At 33.6% G+C, this 20240-nt stretch overlaps 1 protein-coding gene, 1 long non-coding RNA gene and 3 other non-coding genes across 6 annotated transcripts; 1 reads left to right on the top strand and 4 right to left on the bottom strand.

Moving 5' to 3' along the window:
- Positions 1 to 40: 40 nt before the first annotated feature.
- LOC142527729 (uncharacterized) lies at positions 41 to 9714 on the top strand. The gene is made up of 3 exons (XR_012815518.1): positions 41 to 351; positions 7240 to 7947; positions 9585 to 9714. It is a non-coding gene; the product is annotated as an uncharacterized LOC142527729 (long non-coding RNA).
- TRNAP-UGG (transfer RNA proline (anticodon UGG)) lies at positions 2133 to 2204 on the bottom strand. Its single transcript has one exon. It is a non-coding gene; the product is annotated as a tRNA-Pro (tRNA).
- Positions 3331 to 3402, bottom strand: TRNAP-UGG (transfer RNA proline (anticodon UGG)). Its single transcript has one exon. It is a non-coding gene; the product is annotated as a tRNA-Pro (tRNA).
- Positions 4300 to 4371, bottom strand: TRNAP-CGG (transfer RNA proline (anticodon CGG)). Its single transcript has one exon. It is a non-coding gene; the product is annotated as a tRNA-Pro (tRNA).
- On the bottom strand, positions 7243 to 17380 carry LOC142527728 (uncharacterized). Of its 2 annotated transcripts, XM_075632633.1 has the most exons (19): positions 17312 to 17380; positions 16831 to 16893; positions 16155 to 16248; positions 15887 to 15995; positions 15750 to 15788; positions 15444 to 15527; positions 15127 to 15188; positions 14833 to 14935; positions 13408 to 13557; positions 12928 to 12996; positions 12779 to 12835; positions 12433 to 12699; positions 12139 to 12222; positions 11953 to 12063; positions 11744 to 11814; positions 10689 to 10880; positions 10128 to 10221; positions 9551 to 9866; positions 7243 to 7981 (listed from the first exon to the last, which is right to left on the bottom strand). In XM_075632633.1, exons 2-19 carry the CDS (start codon positions 16889 to 16891, stop codon positions 7953 to 7955), a joined length of 1992 nt encoding a protein of 663 aa, XP_075488748.1. In that variant the 5' UTR covers positions 16892 to 16893; positions 17312 to 17380; the 3' UTR covers positions 7243 to 7952. The 2 variants fall into 2 exon arrangements, with proteins under 2 accessions (XP_075488748.1, XP_075488749.1); XM_075632634.1 differs by lacking the exon at positions 12779 to 12835.
- Between the last annotated feature and the right edge of the window lie 2860 nt (positions 17381 to 20240).

The raw sequence follows: 20240 nt of genomic DNA, 5'->3' as shown, positions 1-20240 counted from the left end.
AAATAAAATTTAATCCATAGCTCGTGAGATCTCCCCAAGGCCAGATAATCGACCTCCCTAAGAATGGGCCTATTGTTCGAAGTCGAAGGCAGTAGAAAATATTGATTTATTCCACCGACTACTTCTCAACTATCCAAGTGTTGGAACACTTCGAACAGTCCGCAAAAAATAAACTACTCAATTTTCCACCTCTTCTCTCTGTGCAAATTTTAAAAATATTCTTAAAATTATTGTTTAAATTACTCTGTGTCTGTTTTCGTGGAGCAATTTCAGGAAGAACCAGCTATATGAGGTGAAATTATATGCTAGTTGTGTAATAATGTTCGCTTGAAGCCGCTTGGAGTTTGCTTGGTATGACTTGTCTCTTGTTGTTCAATTCCTTCTTATAATAGTGCTAAGTTTTATATGAATATCTGTATAGTTAAATTTTTTCTGGGTTTTTATTTTTTTATTGCTATTATTGCGTTGAATAGAAGCTATTTATTGTCTGTTGTCTCAGACTTGTTTGTTTATTTGTTATGTAAGTCTACTTGTGTAGGTTTTTTTTTTTATTTTATATAATATTTTAAAATTGTCAGGGAAGAGATCATGGATGAATGTGGGATATTCTCTGCTAGGGTTAAGTGGCTTGCTTGAATTTTTAAATGTTGTGATAAGTAAAAAATAAATACGAAAGATATCACACTTTGCCCCTGAAAGTAGATGTTTTGAAAATAATATTGAGGTCCTGGACAAAAAAATATGTAAATTGTGAAGGATCCAACTTTATCAATGAAGGTTGGTTATTGGTAGATACTAAAAATACGAGGGGCATTCCGAGAATTGAACTCGAGGCGTCTCGCACCCAAAGAGAGAATCATACCACTAGACCAATTGTCCTGTTGCTCAGGCTCAGTCTGTATTTCCCTTTTTTATGCATCATGGCCTAGTTGTGATTGTAGATACATATAGATGGGAGATGAATTTGATGTTGGTGCTTCTTGGGAAAAAGCCACTATATTAAACTAATCGAACACGGATACATTCCTGAACATGTATATATTTTTAAAATGCACTAGTCTCTGACAAATCGATAGCCATGATATGAATCATAATATGTTTGCTCTCAAAAATGTGTAACTGACTTTGTGTTGCTTCGTTGTATGAACAGTTCTTTTTCTGGATTATTCGATTCTCCAATAAAAGGTGCATTACTTTTTGTGAATTCATCAAAATTCATCATGTTTTTCATAAGCCATAAATTTTTCTTTTCTTGGAATAACAGAAACCATAAATTAGAAGGATAACAAATATCTGCTATGAAGACTTTCTGCTTAGTTCTGAAATTAAGATTTGATTGGCGGTATCTCTTAAGTCGATTCACATGATCCTGTTGTTCGCCTCATTTTTATTGAGTAGAGAGGATCAGAAGTTACAACTTGTTTGACTCTGGAATTTTTCAAATGTTATTTTTCATTAAATAAGTGAACAAAAACATCCAAGTATATAAAGATAAAACCTACTATCCGTGCTAACAGTCCATAAAGGCAACCCAGTGGAAAACCTAGAGAGGCAGATTCAGATAATCTCTTAGACTCTTAGTATTTCATTTTTCCTGATTAATTCCTCCATATAAATTCAATCTTTAAACTGATGTTACTGTAATCCATTTAAAGTCAGCTCTAACCTTTCAGTTCAGTTTTACTGCTGGACTTTATTATAGCTTCTAAATCATTAGATTGAAAGTGGACTGTGTTCATTCAAGATAATTATTTCTGGTTTACTTAATAATAAACATATATGAATTTCAAAGGTTGACTAAAGAACTAGACCTTGAGTCCATGACATGAAAGGTGGAAAATAAAAGAATGCTAATTATTGAAATCTGTATAATGTATGCCTTGTAGTTGTACCGATTAAGTTGGTGGAAAATGCTATCTAGATTTATGACTTTTAGCTGGTCTTTGTCGCTAGTTGCTATTTAGTGGCTTTTTTTGAGCTCTCAATTTGATTTGGAGCTGAAGGTGATTCACTGAAGTTTTTTGGTCCTTTCCATGATAAGTCGATAAAAAATTTACGACGATGTGTTAAAAATGTAGGCTACTAGGAGAAGAAATAATCAAGGAAAAGGGGCCTTAAAACTTATGAATAATGGGGCATTCCGAGAATCGAACTCGGGACCTCTCGCACCCAAAGCGAGAATCATACCACTAGACCAAATGCCCTGTTGTTAAGGCTCGGTCTGTATGTTCCCTCTTTTATGCATTATATGGCCTAAGTGTGAATCTAGATACATATAGATGGGAGATGAAGTTGACTTGGGTGCTTTAAACAACATTATGTCTCTAGGTTTGATGTTTCATTCTGTAATATTTGCATAGCAAGCTCGGCAAAAAGTCGCTATATGAAACTACTGGAACACAGATACATTCTTGAACATGTTTTTATTTTTAAAATGCACTAGGCTCTGACATATCGATAGCCGTGATATGAATCATAATGATGTTTAACCGACTTTGTGTTCCTTCTTTGTGTGAACAAATTTCTTTCTGGACTATTAAATTATCCAATAACAGGTGCATTGCTTTTTGTGAATTTATCAAAATTCGTTGTGTTCTTCATAAACCATAATTCTTTTTGGAATAACAGAAACCATAAATTAAATGGATAACGTATATATGCTATGAAAACTTTTTGCTTAGTTATGACATTAAGATTTGATTGTCGATCTCTTAATATTGGGTTCATGAGATCCTGTTGTTCAATTCATTTTTATCGAGTAGAGAGGATCATAAGTTTCAATTTTTTTACACTGGAATTTTGCAAATGTTGTTTTTCATTGAATATTTGAATAAACGCATCCAAGTATAAAAAGATAAAACCTACTATCCAAGCTGACAATCCATGAAGACAACCTATTAAATTGATGTCACATTAATCCATTTACTACTGGACTTTATTATAGATAATCATTAGATTGAAATCGGACTGTGTTTATTCAAGATAATTCTTTATGTTTTAGTTAATAAACATATATGAATTTCAAAGGTTGACTAAAGAACTAGATCTTGATTTCATGACATTAAGTGTGGAAATAAAATAATGCAAGTGCTGAAATCTACGTTGATAGAGTTTGCTATCTAGATTTTACGGCTTTTTAGCTGGTCTTTGTCGCTAGTAGCTGTTTAGTGACTTTTTTAGCTTTCTTTTTAATTTGGAGCCGAGGGTGATTCACTCAAGTTTTTTGGTATTTTTCCATAGTGAGTTGATAAAAAATTTACGATGATGTGTTAAAATGCGGCTGCTAGAAGAAGAAACAATCAAGGAGAAAAGGCCTTAAAATTTATGAATGGGGCATTCCGAGAATCGAACTCGGGACCTCTCGCACCCAAAGCGAGAATCATACCACTAGACCAAATGCCCGGATGTTTAGGCTCAGTCTGTATTTTTCAGTTTTTATGCATTATGGCCTAAGTGTGAATCTATATACATATAGATGGGAGATGAAGTTGACTTGGGTGCTTTAAACAGCATTATGTCTCTAGGTTTGATGTTGCATTTTGTAATATTTGCGTAGCAAGCTCGGCAAAAAGCAAGTTCAGTATTTTCCATGATAAGTTGATAAAAATTTTACGGTGATGTGTTAAAAATGCGGGCTGCTAGGAGAAGAAATAATCAAGGAAAAAAGGCTTTAAAATTATTGAATGGGGCATTCCGCATATCGAACTCGGGACCTCTCGCACCCAAAGCGAGAATCATACCACTAGACCAAATGCCCTGTTGTTTAGGCTCAGTCTGTATTTTCCGCTCTTAATCCATTATAGCCTAAGTGTGAATCTAGAAACATATAGATGGGAGATGAAGTTGTAAACAGCATTATGTCTCTAAGTTTGATGTTACATTTTGTAATATTTGCATAGCAAGCTCGGCAAAAAGCAAGCCCGGTATTTTCCATGATAAGTTGATAAAAAATTTACGACTGATCTGTTAAAAATGCGGGCTGCTAGGAGAAGAAATAATCAAGGAAATAAGGCTTCAAAATTATTGAATGGGGTATTAGGAGAATTGAACTTGGGACCTCTCGCACCCAAAGCGAGAAGCATACCTGTTGTTTAGGCTCAGTCTCTATTTTCTCTTTTTTATGCATCATGGCCTAAGTGTGAATCTAGATACATATAGTTGGGAGATGAAGTTGACTTGGGTGCTTTAAACAGCATTATGTTTTTAGATTTGATGTTGCGTTTTGTAATACTTACATCTCAGTATTTTCCATGATAAGTTGATAAAAAGGAAAGAAAAAAGGCTTTAAAATTATTGAATGGGGCATTCCGAGAATCGAACTCGGGACCTCTCGCACCCGAAGCGAGAATCATACCACTAGACCAAATGCCCTGTTGTTTAGGCTCAGTCTCTATTTTCCTGTTTTTATGCATTATGGCCTAAGTGTGAATCTATATACATATGGATGGGAGATGAAGTTGACCTGGGTCTTTAAACAGCATTATGTCACTATGTTTGATGTTGCATTTTGTAATATTTGCATAGCAAGCTTGGAAAAAAGTAGCTATAAGAAACTAATGGAACACAGATGCATTCTTGAAATTGTATGTATTTTTTAAATTCACTAGGATCTGACAGATTGATAACCGTGATATGAATCACAATGATGTTTGCTCTAAAAAAATTTTAACTGAGTTTGTGTTCCTTGATTATATGAACAAATCTTTTTCTGGACTTTTAAATTCTCCAATAACAGGTGCATTACTTTTTGTGAATTCATCAAAATTCATCATGTTCTCATAAACCATTTTTTTAATAACAAAATCCATATACTAGAAGGATATCAAACATCTGCTATGAAGACTTTTGCTTAGTTATGAGATTAAGATTTGACTGTCGATATCTCCTACAGCTTTTAGCTGGTCTTTCTCACTAGTAGCTATTTAGTGGCTTTATTGAGCTCTCGGTTTGATTTGGAGCTGAGGGTGATTCACTGAAATCTTTTGGTCTTTTCCATGATAAGTTGATCAAAAAATTACGATGATGTGCTAAAAAATGTGGGCTGCTAGGAGAAGAAATAATCAAGGAAATATTCAGCCTGGACAATATACTAATTTCTTGGTAATTAGTATTCCTGCAATTATTTCCTACTAGCGAGAGATTACAATAACTAAACATTGCGTATTCACCATAAATCTGTATGAAATTGATGACTTAGTGTAGAAATTCAATTAAAGATTCAGCCTGGACAATATATGTGCCAAAAAGTGAGACTGGAGGTTTTAGATAAAAATTTTACTCTTTTCCTCCCAGTTTGATGTCAAAATGCTTCTTTTTTTTTCATTGGAACCTTTAACATTTTGTTCACGTTCCTTTTCTGACCACAGTGCTGTTTCTCTGAGCTTGATTTGGCTTCTGTAAAGGTAATCTACTCCTGTTTCTATTTGACTTTAAGTCAGATAATCCTGAAATTAAACTGATAGGAGCAACAAAGAAAATGTATTGACTAATTTGTATGAGCCATTCAAAGAAGTGAACTCAGTGGTCAGTACCTCTCATACCGAAAATGAGAATAAACCACTTGACCGAATCCAATTCTATATGCCAAAATATTTTCTTCAAGTTTAGCAATTTATTTACTCAGATCTGAGCCCCACGATTTTTTTCCAATGAGAAATTGGCATGCATCGGGAAGTCGAATTATTTACGTGTATTCTACAATCACATGATGGTTTTTAAACGTATATATTCTATCTTTTCTTTGGAGAAACTTATGATGGTCTTGAATTCATTTCTTGCTATTGTGTCATCTGATAGTGTGTTAAGTTTTAACTATTGATCTGGACAATATCTGGACAACCAAATGAAATAAGGCTGAAAATGTAAAATGTTTGTAGGATCTGTAAGATCCTACATTTTGCAAAAGAATTCTAAAAATCGAACTTGGGTCCTTCGCACGCCAAAGTGTGAGCCATATTCATTTTCCACTGATTGGCGACTTTTTGGTTGCTTTTATCTTATGTAGTTTTAGATCATTGGTAAACATTAATTGCTTCTACATTTTTGGAGCCTAGTTAACTCTTGCTTGTTTGTGTGTTTCCTACCTTTTTCTTTTTGTTTTTTGTTGATTAAGTGATAGACAACCTTGTAAATCAATTGATTTGTGTTCATGCATTAAGTCAGTAATATCATTTGAGTAAATGACTATTCTATAAAATTAACTACTCCATCGAGAATTTTTAATTTTGTTTCTGCCATGCATGATTCAGTTGACATTTTGTGACTTGTCTATCATCCCTGTTCCCCATCCAACATGGCTATATAAAAAAATTTGTTAAGTTTCATTTCATTTATTCAGCTGGGGCATTTGGAGAATCGTACTCGGGACCTCTCGCACCCAAAGCGAGAATCATACCACCAGACCAAATGCGCAATTACTGATGAACTTTTCGTTGTTCTTGTAGTTAGATTTTGTAATGTCCTGCTACTCTATTAACCCAACACTTCTTATTGTTTTGAATTAACTGAAGAAACTTGGTTTATTAGTGTTAGTATCAATTAGCTGGCTAGGTTTGATTAGTCCATGGTGGATTTCAAAACGAAAGGAAACATCCATAACATGAAATTCATTGGAATGAATCAACATCAGTTTTAGATTGCTTCTTGTAGCCTTAGACGTGAATGCCATAGCCATTTAATTTTACGGTCGTTTTAGTGCTCAGCGATCCTTAGATGATGAGATGTTAATGATGAGATATTTCCTGCATACCTTGTCATATTTTTTTTCCGGTATGTAGAGCATGTGGCCAATATGCTGTTGATACAGCAGAGGATGTATCAAGTCTTATGTATGATCTACTCAAGTTTTTCTTACCTACTTGCTGTGGGTTCCACATGCTCGTTTGAGTTTGGATCTCAAAACTTCAGCATCGATCATTAATAGAATTAATTACTGGAAAAATCTAAATTGAAGAAAATGAATGTTGTATATTTACAGCCTCCATAGGGTCAATAATGTTAATGTTTAGTTGGTCATAATACATCTGGCTTTCCTGCAATAATAATACGGATGGCTCACTCTGTTATTGCTGCATAATATCATTTGATAATTGCCTAAATTATGTATAATGATAACGTAGTATCTAGTTAGTTACTTTTTTTATTCCAAATAAAAAAAATATTTCTATTTTCTGAATACTATGGACTTTTATGAAAAACCCCAAAGCTTTCATTTTTAGCTTGTTTATTGATTGATAGCAGATCTTTCCAAGTTGACTTGACCATGAGACGAGCCTTGGGGCAAGAAAAGAAAAACAGCTAGGCGTAAAAGGGAATGCATTCCGAGAATTGAACTTGGGACTTAACTCGGGACTTCTCGCATCCGAAGCGAGAATCATACCACTAGCCAAATGCCCTCCTGTGTAGGATTTTGAATTATATTTTTAAAATAAGCTTTGGTTATTTATATGCAACGGAACAATAACTCCTGTTCTAGTTTCTGTTACTTGCGATATTGACTAAATTGAATTTTTTGAAAAAATCGAATATAATTAGATATCATAATCTATTCGATGGATCTTCATTTGCTTTAACAGAAAAATACTGAACAAATTACAATATAAGATTTTTGCTGGTCTTATGATCTCCGAGCGATCTTGCTAGTGATCAGGGCCACATCAAATGGATGCAAATATAGGCATTTGCATCACTCTTCTAATTTAAAATGGTCAGCAACACCATGAATTTACAGGTAGTCGAGTATCTGCCAACGACCCGTTGGTCGGATTGGAAGTTGGAACTATCCCTCCCACGCAGATTCAAGTCTAAAAAAAATTAAACTGCCCATTCCAAAGTAACTAAAAAAGAAGCAGCATCAGCTGCTGACAAGAATCTGTTTTAACTAATAAACTATTTGGTCAGTAATCAAGGATCTCACTGATTCCCAGATACCGAATTAATTATACGCATGTTTTTCATATCTCAATGTCACATGGTGCAACAGGGTTTTTTTTTAAAAAATATTATAAATTAATAAAATCATTTTAAAAATGTGCCAAATTGTAAAACTAGTCCAATCCGGGACTCTCGGATTTTAAAAAAAATAAAAGGGAGATAGACGACGGTTATTGGCGACGGTTTCACCAAAAACCGTCGCTAACGTAAATCCGTTATTCGCTCTCACGGATTCTAAGAAGCCATGTCATTGTGTGTTTTCTTCCTCTAGTAGAAATACGGATTATTCTTTCTATCATCGTTCGAAAATAATTATTCCTCATATTCATTCTCGCAACATATTTTTTTATTTGATTTATACGTGCAAAATCCATCTTTTCTACTTCGATCATATATTAATATTATTTGTTGATTTTATCGTCCATTTCATTTGAAGAGATACGAAGATGTGATGTTTAATTTGGTTGATAATATTATAATTATATATTAAGAAGTAATTTTTTGTGTAATTTTTTTTATAATACTTGTCATTTATTTCAGATATTAGCATCGTCCGTTGATATTATTACAAGTTTCGTAAAATTACGTCTGAGAAGATAATTTAATTATTTTTTAATATTTTGTTTGTATTATTTATATTATATTAATGTAATTATAATTTTGTTCACTAACATTATATAATTAACTATAATTTAGTTAAATAGTATATTTTTAATATTAATCGCGATATTAAAAAATAGTTTGAATATTAAAAAAATAATAAATATGGTACCTGCAATTAACAAGAATTATTTCTTAATCATATAATATTAATGAACAAAATTATAATTACATTAATACAATATAAATAATACAAACAACATATTAAAAAAATTAATTAAATTACCTTCTCAGACGTAATTATACGGAACTTGTAATAATATCAACGGATGATGCTAATATCTGAAATAAATGACAAGTATTATAAAAAAAATTACACAAAAAAATTACTTCTTAATATATAATTATAATATTATCAACGAAATTAAACATTACATCTTCGTATCTCTTCAAATGAAATGGACGATAAAATAAACAAATAATATTAATATATGATCGAAGCAGAAAAGATGGATTTTGCACATATAAATCGAATGAAAGAAATAAGTTGCGAGAATGAATATGAGGAAATATTATTTTCGACGATGATGGAAAGAATATCCGCATTTATATGTAATCGAAGAAAATTGAAGAAAACACATCTTAGAATCCGTGACATTTACGGATTTACCTTAGCGACGGTTTTAACCAAAATCCGTCGCCAAGGCGACGGATTTTGGTTAAACCGTCGCTCTTGGCGACGGATTTTGGTTAAACCGTCGCCAAGAGCGACGGTTTCCGTCGCAAATAGCGACGGTTGTGCACAAACCGTCGCCGATCTTCCTTTTATTTTTTTTTAAAATCCGAGCCTCAATTTCTTTTCTTTTTTTTTTTAAAAAAAAAATTTGAATCCGGGACATACGAATCCGGGACATACTGGTCCCGAATTGTACTAGTTTTACAAAGTTTTACAATTTGCTATATTTTTAAAATGATTTTATTAATTTATAATATTTTTAAAAAAAACCCGGTGCAACAGTACAATAGTCTTCATGTTTCGCTGATCGTCTTAGGGTCACACATTCTCCCTGATCTTGATGAGAAATATGTTCTTTCAGGACATGAGCAGCAAAGATTAAGAGATCAACTATCTCAAATCCAGCAGCAGAAACAAAATCAAATTTTTCGAGACCAGGATCTGATCCACCATCATTTATCTCACTGTGAGATCCATCTGTTTCTGCAGGAAGAGAGCTGCCGAGGGCAATCTTCGCTAGTCTTGATTCAGCGATAATTTTATCCAGCGAGTCATAGCAGTTCTTGTGTTCGGATTTATCTGCAGCTGAATCTTTAACCTGCACCACAGAATTCAGGCAGGGCAGCAAATTCACTTCAAGGTTATATGATAGAAAAGGCAGCCATAGCCATAGCTACCATGCTAAAAAAAGCTTCTCATTTAGTCTGCTAGTTTATCTAAGAAGAATGTAGGATGAGGACAACCAAGAATTCAGACGTCACAACACATTTGTTAACTCGCCCATCTCACAAAAATAGTTATAGGCCGCCTTTCGTCTTTGAGATTTAACAAAGATAACTAAATTGCATGATATCATCACCTTCAAAAGTGAGATTCGAAGTCTCCGAATGGAAGAAAGCAGATGCTCCATACTTTCCAAGCTCTCCTTAAATGTTGCATTTTCAATTTTCATCCTGCACATTAAGCAGGCTAAGAACATAACAAGGATAAGATCATATTACTTCATTTTTCCTACCCCATAGAGACAGGACAAAATAGCCAGGCCTATAACAACTCCCAATCACATATGCAACAACTAAACATTTCTGAGATGTGATATTGTAAGCAAACAGCAGGTGGACTTGAATGAAAATATGGACCGAGAAAGAGAACCCACATACAAAGTCTACACAAGAGGAAGTTGGGAAATATTCTTATCACTTTGGGTGGTTACTCGAGAGAGGGGGGCAAGAGAGGAGAGAATGTGATTTTTCTTCCTTGTCATGTAGTTTTGTTGCAAACATTCTTCATTCCAGATATATAAAATTAAAGCTAGATTCAATTCTCTTTTGTTATTTATTGTTTTATTGGTGGTATCAGATTTACTGAAATTATGTAAAAGAAAAGGAAAACATGTAGTCTTTGACAAATTTTTACGCGCCTCGCAAAATCCATTTGAAAATTGGGCTTTTCATAATTCAGACATGCTTCAGCATCAATTCCTTCTGAACCTCCAACCCAGCGGCTTAGATAATTTCTCTTCAGGAAATTTTTTAGTTTCCCATCTTTCTCCGGTCTTTGTTCACCAGACTCACTCAAATGCTTTCCTCGGACAATATCCTGACTGATCTTTCTGCAGGAAATTTCTCAAGATTGGTACAAATAAGAAACAATGGTGGGGAAAAACTCCAGCGAAGAGGGTACATGACAATAAAGACAGATCAAGTAAAGCACAGAGAGTTGATGAATTCAAATCAAAGTCAACAACAAATGGTTTGGAGGAAAGGGGGGAGCAAGCATTTTAACCATTCAAGAAAATGTAGTCGTCCGCTACATCATCCCGAGCTTTAATGGTAAAAACAACCCAGTTTCAGTTAAACCAATATTTTAACATTCCAAATCAAGCAAAGGCATTTCGGTAGAACTAAAAACATCACTGTATTTACCTCCACAAAACACCATCACTCTTACCGGATAGTTCATGAAAAGTCAAAGAGCATTTAAAAGTGCTATTTGAAGTCTTAACAATTTTGTCGATCACTTCATCATGTCGCCAAAGGTAGTAAACCCAAAAATTGAGATAAAAATGTAGAAAAGGTAAAACTGGAAGTGCCAGGTTTGAGTAAGAAATAACTATTGTCAATGCCGAAATAATAATGATAGAAAGCTTTGCACAAAGTTGATGGCTCCAAAATGCATTGCATCAAGGACACTGTTCAATAAAAGCTTGTCAAAAACACTTGAGAACACAGAACTTGCAGTTCTTCAGATCAGGTAATGTAGGCAAGGATCGAGTAAAATAAGATAATGGGGAGGAGATGATATAATCTATTAAGAAACTTTATATGGTAAATAAGGAGAACGAAGAGATGAACAAAAAAACTGGGCAGATATATTGCAACATCCCTCGTGCCATCTTATACGTATTCTTCAGATTATAAGCTATTAAGAATCACATAGGGGTATCTTCATAATGAAACAAAAAGGAGAACATACTCTTGCAGTACATACTTTTCCTGCTTCAACTGTGCCAACTCCATCAGAGCTTTTACCTTCTCATTTGTAACCTAAACTAACAAAAGATAATCATACTACATATAACAGGCAGAACTGGAAAGACCATTTTACAAGGTGCAAAAAAAAGTTGCAGTTGCAAGCTACGCAAATGCTAAATGCCTAAATCTAAAGATATATAAGAAGATAACCTGCAATAAATTTCTCTGAAGCTCCTCTATCTTTTTTTGTAGAGCTGCATTCACGTTTCTCTCCAGTAGGTGTCTTTCGTCTTGTTGTGATAAGAGTAACAATGCTTCAACCTGCATAACAAGAAAAAATATCAGCACATGTATGCTCTCAGAATGTAAAAATAAAGGGAGGGATTTTCTATCAACCTTCTCTTGCAATGCCTGAGCAAGGGCCTTGGAGGTATCACCAGTTCCAGAAGCATTTGGGCTTTGCAAGTCGGGATGAATACTCTTAAAAATGTGGAGAAAAGAAAGTTAGATTTATATTTTTTCGACAAAATAAGCCCTTTCTAGCATTGAATGCTAAAACGATAGAAACAGAAATTTGACTATGAGAGACGCCTCATCAAAGTAGAGAAAGAGAAGGAAGAAAAATTGCATGAGATAATTCATGCAATGACAAGACCTGACTCAACACAAGGCAATACAGTCAGAACAAACCTTAGTACTAGATGTTCCATCGGAGTCAGTATTGATATGAACATCTCTGCATTCGCTCCCAGTTAATTTTACATCTTGTATTGGAGAAGATTTCAGATTTTGTTCACCACTAAGCTCAAACTCCCTCACCTTCTCAACCACCATATCACTGATTGATTTCAGCTCCATACGCCACTCATCTAGTATGTTTGTAATACTAATTTTGTACTGAGAATAGAAACAAATTAATGCTGACATCTGCTTCCTCATCTTCTCTTCAGAAAGACTCTGCGCAATCAGTTGCTTTGCAATTAGTACCAAACTAATGCAACTCGCGTTTCCTATACCTAGAACAAAAGATACTAACTTTGCTTTTCTGCATTTCTTTAAATTTCTTCTTTAAATGGGATTCGATTTCCACTCCCTAATCAGATTTTGGCAGAAGGATGATCAATAAAGAATTGGCAGTATTATGCACAACAAAAAAGAAAGAGAACAAAAAACATAGAAGCATACCATACGAAGCTTGCTTTGTAGATTATCCACACCTTTTTTCAAAATGTCAATTTCTGATTCCAGAGAGCTCTGTCTGAAGAAAAGTTAATCGAGTTGCTGACAGTAATTAAATGAAGTTTTTTGAATTCTTCTATGCTGAACTACGAACCGAAGGAAGTTTCATCACCAAGTAAAAAACTGAACGTAGCAATATTTAAACAAACATGCTAACATTTTATGTCAGAAACAGTAATTTTGTACATGTTAAGAACCCGTAATTAGACACATCAATAAAAAGGTACCAAACTTTAAGCATCGAAATGACACAAAGAACGCCAAGAAAGAAGGGGGAGGACAGCACACCAACAAGCGGAATCTTAATAAAACAACAGTATCTCCAATCAGGTAAAAGCATAAATTAAATAAAATTAGCATGAGTAGGATTCAGACATTTGGCTAATCAACTTTTGAATGCTCGAGTAAAACGACCTCACAACGTACAATGTAATTAGAGGTCGAAGTTTCCTCATCGTTTTCAAACCTCCACATTTCAGCTGAATCGCTTAAAAGGCAGTCACATTTATCTTCCAAGCTCATATCAACTATGTTTTCAAGGTAACTCTCTCTGATACTGTAAAATTTATCAATGACCTGTCATCAAAAAATGATTATTAACATGAAGAACAGTCAATTTACATGTTCAAACAAGATTGTGATTTTTATTTTCACTAATACTTAGCAAGTGGCAGGACCATAATACCAGGAAATGTATTAAATTCAAGTGTGATGCACAATTACATGCAAAAGATTTTCTCAAAAGAATATGTCAGCCTCTAACTATCGAATACGTAAACTCCCAAGTACATGCCAAAATTTCATACCAATATTCTAACAAAGAAATGCCTATAAATTTTCTTTGCAGGTGATTATCTATAATCATTTGCATATTCACTTTTCAGTAATAATATTAAGTCTTAACCTAAAAATAGAATTAACACAACAGACTATAGTTTTGACCCCCTAAGGGCACCCACCTTCGCAACTGTATTCCCTTCCTCCCCTCCATTTGAGCATCCTACTTTTGCAAATCAGACTCAAAACTAAAGCTCAACTCCTAAGTCTTCAGGTGGTTCAGTAGTTTTTTTCATTTTGAAGTGAAAGTCAAGGAACTCCTTCATTTCTTCAGAGAAATTTCATTTCATTCTGTTATTTATAGAAGTGGCTTAAAATTTAGTATCGACATTATTCAGTGGTAGATGGATGCTACATTATTTTGAAGTATAGACTTGAAACATAACTCTTCATGAAAAACCCGAAATGTCATAACCATTTCATTATACAAACTTAAATCAATACAATTGCACAGGCATAAATTGTGTCAGCAGCTACTCGATAATAAGTCATCATCCAAAGTTCTAAATGGAATTATTCACACGTCAGTGCAATTTAGGTGCAATTGTTTGGTGTAAATTTTATATCTATTATTTAAACTAGTGGTTCTGCACGTGTGTTGCTTGTGCATGGTATAATACATAAATATAATAAGAGTATTAAAGACAAAAATATTTAACTAAAAGAAGTTCAAACGAAGAAATTAAGATTTTTGACAATTTTGATGTGATTTTCAATTTTAATCAGCAATATAATTAAAATATTTATCAAAACTATCTCATCATGGAATATACCAAAAAAGAAAGCACGTAAATATTAATAGAGAAGCAATAGAAAACTATAGCAACAAAAGTTTGGTAATTAAAAGAATTAGTAATAGGATTAAAGAGAAAAAAAATCAATTGAAACAACACATTTTTTCTCAAAAAATAAAACCCATCTAATCATTGAAATAAATTTTTTTTGCATGACAAAAGAGGGAAAAAAATATTTTCTAATAGGGAAAGGAGTATGATTCAGAATATGGGATAATACCTTTTGGAAAATCTCATGTTGAGTTTTTTGCTTTTCTACATCAATTTGGAGGGTGGTGAGTAGTTTCTTTTCTTCAAGAAGTTCAGAGGTCAGTTCTTCAATCCTGTAGTGTAAGAAGGACATAGTTTTAATTTACTGCACCAGCAAAAACATAATTATATTCCATGTTAAATTAGATAGATGGCAGTATCAGACATAAAACAAAATTAAAGAAATTACAAGCAGGAAATATTGTGTGGATTTTTAGTTCTACTACACAGTTTAGCCCCGTTCAAAGATAATTCCGTAAAATACCTTTTCTGAGATTTGTTCAGCTCATGTGGCATGAGCTCCTCTCTCTCTTTAGCTTTCCCAGCCTGTGAACACAATAAATCGACATCAACCGGTTTACATAGCTGGGCATTCAAATCCTTTTAAGCCAAAAATGAGTAAAAGAAGAACCACCAATTTTCGCCATATAATTAGCTGTCAGAAGTGGTTAGTTTGCACCTCACATCCCAGGATTTAAATGTTGAACAAAGGGTAATAGAAAATAAATCGAGCACAGAAAATGGGCAAGTGGAGTAGGTGGGGTTGGGAAGAGGAGAAGGAAAATGTAAAGAGAAATTAACCTCCATAATTGCATTATCTCGCTCAGCAAAAGCAGAAGCAACACAAGCTTGGAAAAATTTAAGCTGTTTCTCAGCTTCAATATTCTGGGAAAATGGAAAAAAGGAAAAGAAAAAATCCGAGTAAAAAACAGACATCTAATCAATCCTAAATCCTAGACTTTCAGCAATTTTTGTCAGTTTCATTAGCAACTATACTTGGCCTGATAAGAAATGGATCGAAAAAGCTGTGCCAACTACCATTGACACATTTCAAAAAGCGAGAATTTTTACAGCTACTCTAAATAAGAGAGAGAGAGAGAGAGATACCTTTAAAACTTCGGCACTATGTAAATCTGCCAATTGGCTCTGAGAACACCATGCATGTCAGGTTGGAGTTCAATAAAAGATTAACAAATGATCATGCAAGTAACACTAGATAAATTGCAGCTGATCTCACGGCTCACTTTAATGCGATAAGCCTCTGATATCTCATCTTGTAGATTCTGATTTTCTCTAGTGCAAACAGCCAATTTTGCTTTCAAGTTTTCAATCTCCTGCTCCAACCCAGCCGTCCTAGTGTGACAGTTCAGATTCTATCATTTACTATGAAAAAAGAGACAATGCATTCTCCAGTCTTCCCATCCAAGGGACCAAAGGTCCAAAACACAGGTACCCATGGGAGAGGACTAGTGATAGGATATCAGCCTCAAAGTATTAAAAAGTTCTCTCTACCTCTGAAAATGCATTCGAGTTGCCACTCCCAGATAACCAGGTCCAGCTTGCTGCATACACAACTGTTCAACATCTTTATGAAGCTCATCCCGTTCTGCCAGATGGATCAATTACATTTGAGATCAGTGACAAGGACATAAATTATTCACAACTTAAAGCCAACATAAAGCAAATGCCAAGAATAAAAAAACGCCTCTGCTATATCACCACTCTAGTATTCTTAACATGTACCCAAGGGCCAAAACAAGAGTATCTTTCCCAAATCTTAACTTCGATTAAAAACATATTCGTAGAACGTATAAATTCATTTTGGAGAAAGAAACTCCTTATTAATAGAAAAATCCTCCGATATGCATAGATGATTGACATTTGTTTTTGAGAAAGAAACTATCTTTCAACTTCCACTGGTTCAGTAACACTGAAATCTACTTTGTGAACTCGTATTGAATCACAAAAAGTAAAAGTAAAGTACTACCGCAGTTTAGAGTATATAATATCACAAGATTTGTCCTCGTAATAACTTAACGAAGTCAATTCAAGATCATACCAGACACACAATCAATCACACCTGGAAATGAAGTACTACTTCAGCAGGCTTTCCGAACAAATAAATAACATTAGAAGCAGATAAAAGGCACGTCCTCATCTAAGGAACCAAACACGTATGCATACATACCCTTCTCCAACTGTTCAATGCGAACGATCAACGACTCGTTACTTGTTGAATTTTGATCCATTGCTGAAATGCAAACAAAAACAAACGCCATTGCAAATATATAAATATTGAATACAGCTTCCAAAAAAAAAAGTAGTACAACACAGAAGAATTCAGATATAGTTCAAACCATATAAAATCAAAATGAAGTTCGAAACTTCAGAATCGGGGAAAACATTAAAGATTGAACTTTGATTGGCACCCTATAACAATTATAGAAAAGGACCCGTTTTTTTTACTATTTTTATAAATCCAAAATTCGAAGCGAATGTTCAGAATGTCCCGCAGTTGAAACAAATGTCTTGCAAACATATGAGTGATAATCGAACATGGAATCCATGCACGCAGTCACCTCCATCATCAGAGACTCTCAAAGAATGCCCAATAAACAGTGAACGCACATGAAATCGATGAATTTTAAGGTTCAGATCAGAATAATTACCGGAAAATCGATTGATATAATCCTCTGTCGCCTTTGTTTCCTCGAGGTAGCCTTCTGGATTGTGTACTATATCATCTCCATTAATAATTAATATTAACGGTGTGTTTGGTTCTTTCAGATTATAAATTTGAAAATGAATTTGGAATTGGATTTGGAATTGGAATTGGAATTGGATTTGAAAAATTCAATTATTTGGAATTTCATTTGGTGTTTGGTTTAAAATTTAAAAATAGTATTTACAAATTCATTTCTTGTTTTGAGAAAAAATGATTCAAATTTGGAATTTTAAAATTTTACTAAGTTACCTTTAGAAATAATCTAAACATAAATAAACCAAACAAATTTAGAAATTAATAATTCTTCTATGTTGTTTGTGTATGTAGATTCAAAAATTAATTGTTATTTATTAATCATAGTGCACATAAAATAATAATTAAAAAATCATCAAATAAATTCAAAATATGAAAATATAAATCCAAAAAAATTATCAATAAAGAAACTAAAACAATCTAAAACATCAATAAATTCATCAACGAATCTAATGTATAATCAAATTCATATTTTATTCTAAGACGAGTTGTTCATTTTCCAATTCAACCAGCGAAGACGAGCATGATGTGGAATCCCCAAGAAAAAATCAGCTGCAGTTGGATTTGACATAAGATAATCACTTGCTGCAAAAACGAAATCTTCATCTACTCCATTAAGTTTTGTCAGTTCAGTGTATACCGTAACAGTGTGTTTGGTTCTTTCAAAATATGAAGAGATATGATCGACTTCAAGATATTGTGAAAATGTCGACTGATAATTTCTCCAGATCGTAAAAATATAAATCCCATTGAGCGAGTACTTTCATTTTACCAAACAACATACAAAATTTTTGCAAATTGTTCTTCTATGCTTGCTTTAAATAGTATCTTTGAGGAAAGTTTTCTCTCGTAATAGTGTAACAAAATTTCATAAATGTTGTTGGCCCCATAGCGAAACATCCCACGAATTCTTTCATGAGTTTCAATACGATACATTAACTCCTTCCGAACTACATCTCTTTTTTAATTTTTTTCTGATATGATGTTACTTTTTTTGATATGATGTTACTTATGTAGCTCTTATTTTTATGAAATAACATATTCAAGTAAGCAACACAAGCTACTATTGCTACAACCGCAATATGTGATAGTCGAGTTAATTCGTTGACTCCATTCATCTATAAAATAATTTTTTTATATAAAATAAAAGAACCATCGCATAAATCCAATATATATCATAACCAAAAATAATAAAATAGTAGCACACAAAAGCATGATGTACTTTTGTTAACAAAAATATAACAAAAACAAAAAAAATAATGAAATTTGTAGTCAAACTTTAAAATGAAATTAATTATTAAACGTAAAAGAGGCTTTAATAATTACTATAATTTTTATTATATTAAAAATATTGAAATTTGGAATCAGAAGATTTCTTGAATTTTCCAAAAAAAAAAAAAACGAGAAAGATGCCTGGTGGTGGAGCAAAGAAACTTATTAACAAAATCACCGAAAGTGCGGTAAAGTTTGCGTGAATCATGCTGACTTCCCCAAATCAATTTCATTTGGATAAAAAAGTAATTGTATGTTTTTAAAATCCAAATCCCATCAAATATTATAAAATTTGATGGAATTTGGATATACTAATTGAAATCCCATAAAATTATAAACAAATTCGAATTCTTTTTTTGAATCACCTTGTCAAACTGTAAAAATAGGATTTTGAAATCCAATTACCATGAAATCTTCTTAAATCCTGGTTGTCAAACACAGTGTAAGAATTTTATTACTATTATTTGTTTATTGTTCATGTTTATTTATATTTTTGGGAAAAATTATGATTTTGTTCGTCTATCTTTGTTTGTCTTGATTCTATGTTGTCAATTTTATTCTACAATATTTGTTTTTTGCAATTGTGAGACCCAATAACTATAATAGGCCCATTTCCATAATATATTAACCAACCCATTTGATAGAAGAAAAATCAGATCGCTCAATCCAGAAAACTTTTTCCCCAACCTTGCAACCCGTCGCTTTTCTCCTCCTCCTGCTTCAGTCGCGTCGCGCCGCCAGCAGCCGGATGAATAGTGCAGCAGCTTAGCAATCTTCTTCGTCCATTCTATTAACTTCTTTCCTGCCATGAATCGGTAGAAATCAGAGCTCCATCCTTCGCGTTCAGGCAGCAGCTGAGTTTCGTTCTTTTTCAGATTTGGTGAGCTTCTAGCTTCAATTTTTCTTGTTGATGTGGGTTTGTTTAGCAAGGAGTAGGAAGCACTTTATATTTCCCTGTTTTCAGCTGATTTCCAGCTTGTTTCAGCTAGGTTTACGGCGTGTGAATAGTGTTTTCGGCGAGCCACCTTCGCAAGATCAACGTTGTGCGTTTTAGCCTTGATTCTTGAGGTATTAAGCTTGAAATTTCAGATTCTTAACGGGTTTTGTAGGCTGTCCGGAATTCGAATTTTAACCGCTTCGAATTAAATTGTTTTAGTCAGTTGGAATGCAATATATTGAAGTATATATCGAATTTTTATTGTAGGTTATATCGTTGGACGAGTTCATTCGATAGTCCTTACGAAATTACCGTGGTATTGTAAGTTGAAATTGAGGTACGCTCAAACCTATATCATTATGATGCTTATATTGACGTGTAAAAATATTCGGTGAATATTGTTTGCTATTATGTGCCTTGAATGTTTATTCTGTTGCATTCATGCATTAATTGGGTTGGCATAAAATATTGAGCCTTGACTCCTTTGACGGCGATTTATGTTGATTCTGTTGACATATATTGAGTTATCAGAGGGACGAGTGAGTTAAGATTGGCCACATTCCCAGATGACAGCTAGGGACGAGCGAATTAGCTACTCGTGAAACGTCTGCTATTCGTTTTCTTAAAACGT

Source organism: Primulina tabacum, chromosome 15, assembly GCF_025594145.1.
Source record: "Primulina tabacum isolate GXHZ01 chromosome 15, ASM2559414v2, whole genome shotgun sequence".
NCBI classification, from domain to species: domain Eukaryota; kingdom Viridiplantae; phylum Streptophyta; class Magnoliopsida; order Lamiales; family Gesneriaceae; genus Primulina; species Primulina tabacum.
Note: the sequence above shows the minus strand (reverse complement) of the source record. Positions and strands in the feature narration are given on the sequence as shown.

What these genes read in the sequence shown, in the direction of transcription:
- LOC142527728 (XM_075632633.1), bottom strand. Translation starts at nt 16,891, where the DNA reads ATGGATCAAAATTCAACAAGTAACGAGTCGTTGATCGTTCGCATTGAA. An exon ending in ATAGTGCCGAAGTTTTAAAG is followed by an intron (nt 15,528 to 15,749) that starts GTATCTCTCTCT and finishes CCATTTTCCCAG; the next exon opens with AATATTGAAGCTGAGAAACA. An exon ending in AAGAAATGCAGAAAAGCAAA is followed by an intron (nt 12,700 to 12,778) that starts GTTAGTATCTTT and finishes CTGATTGCGCAG; the next exon opens with AGTCTTTCTGAAGAGAAGAT.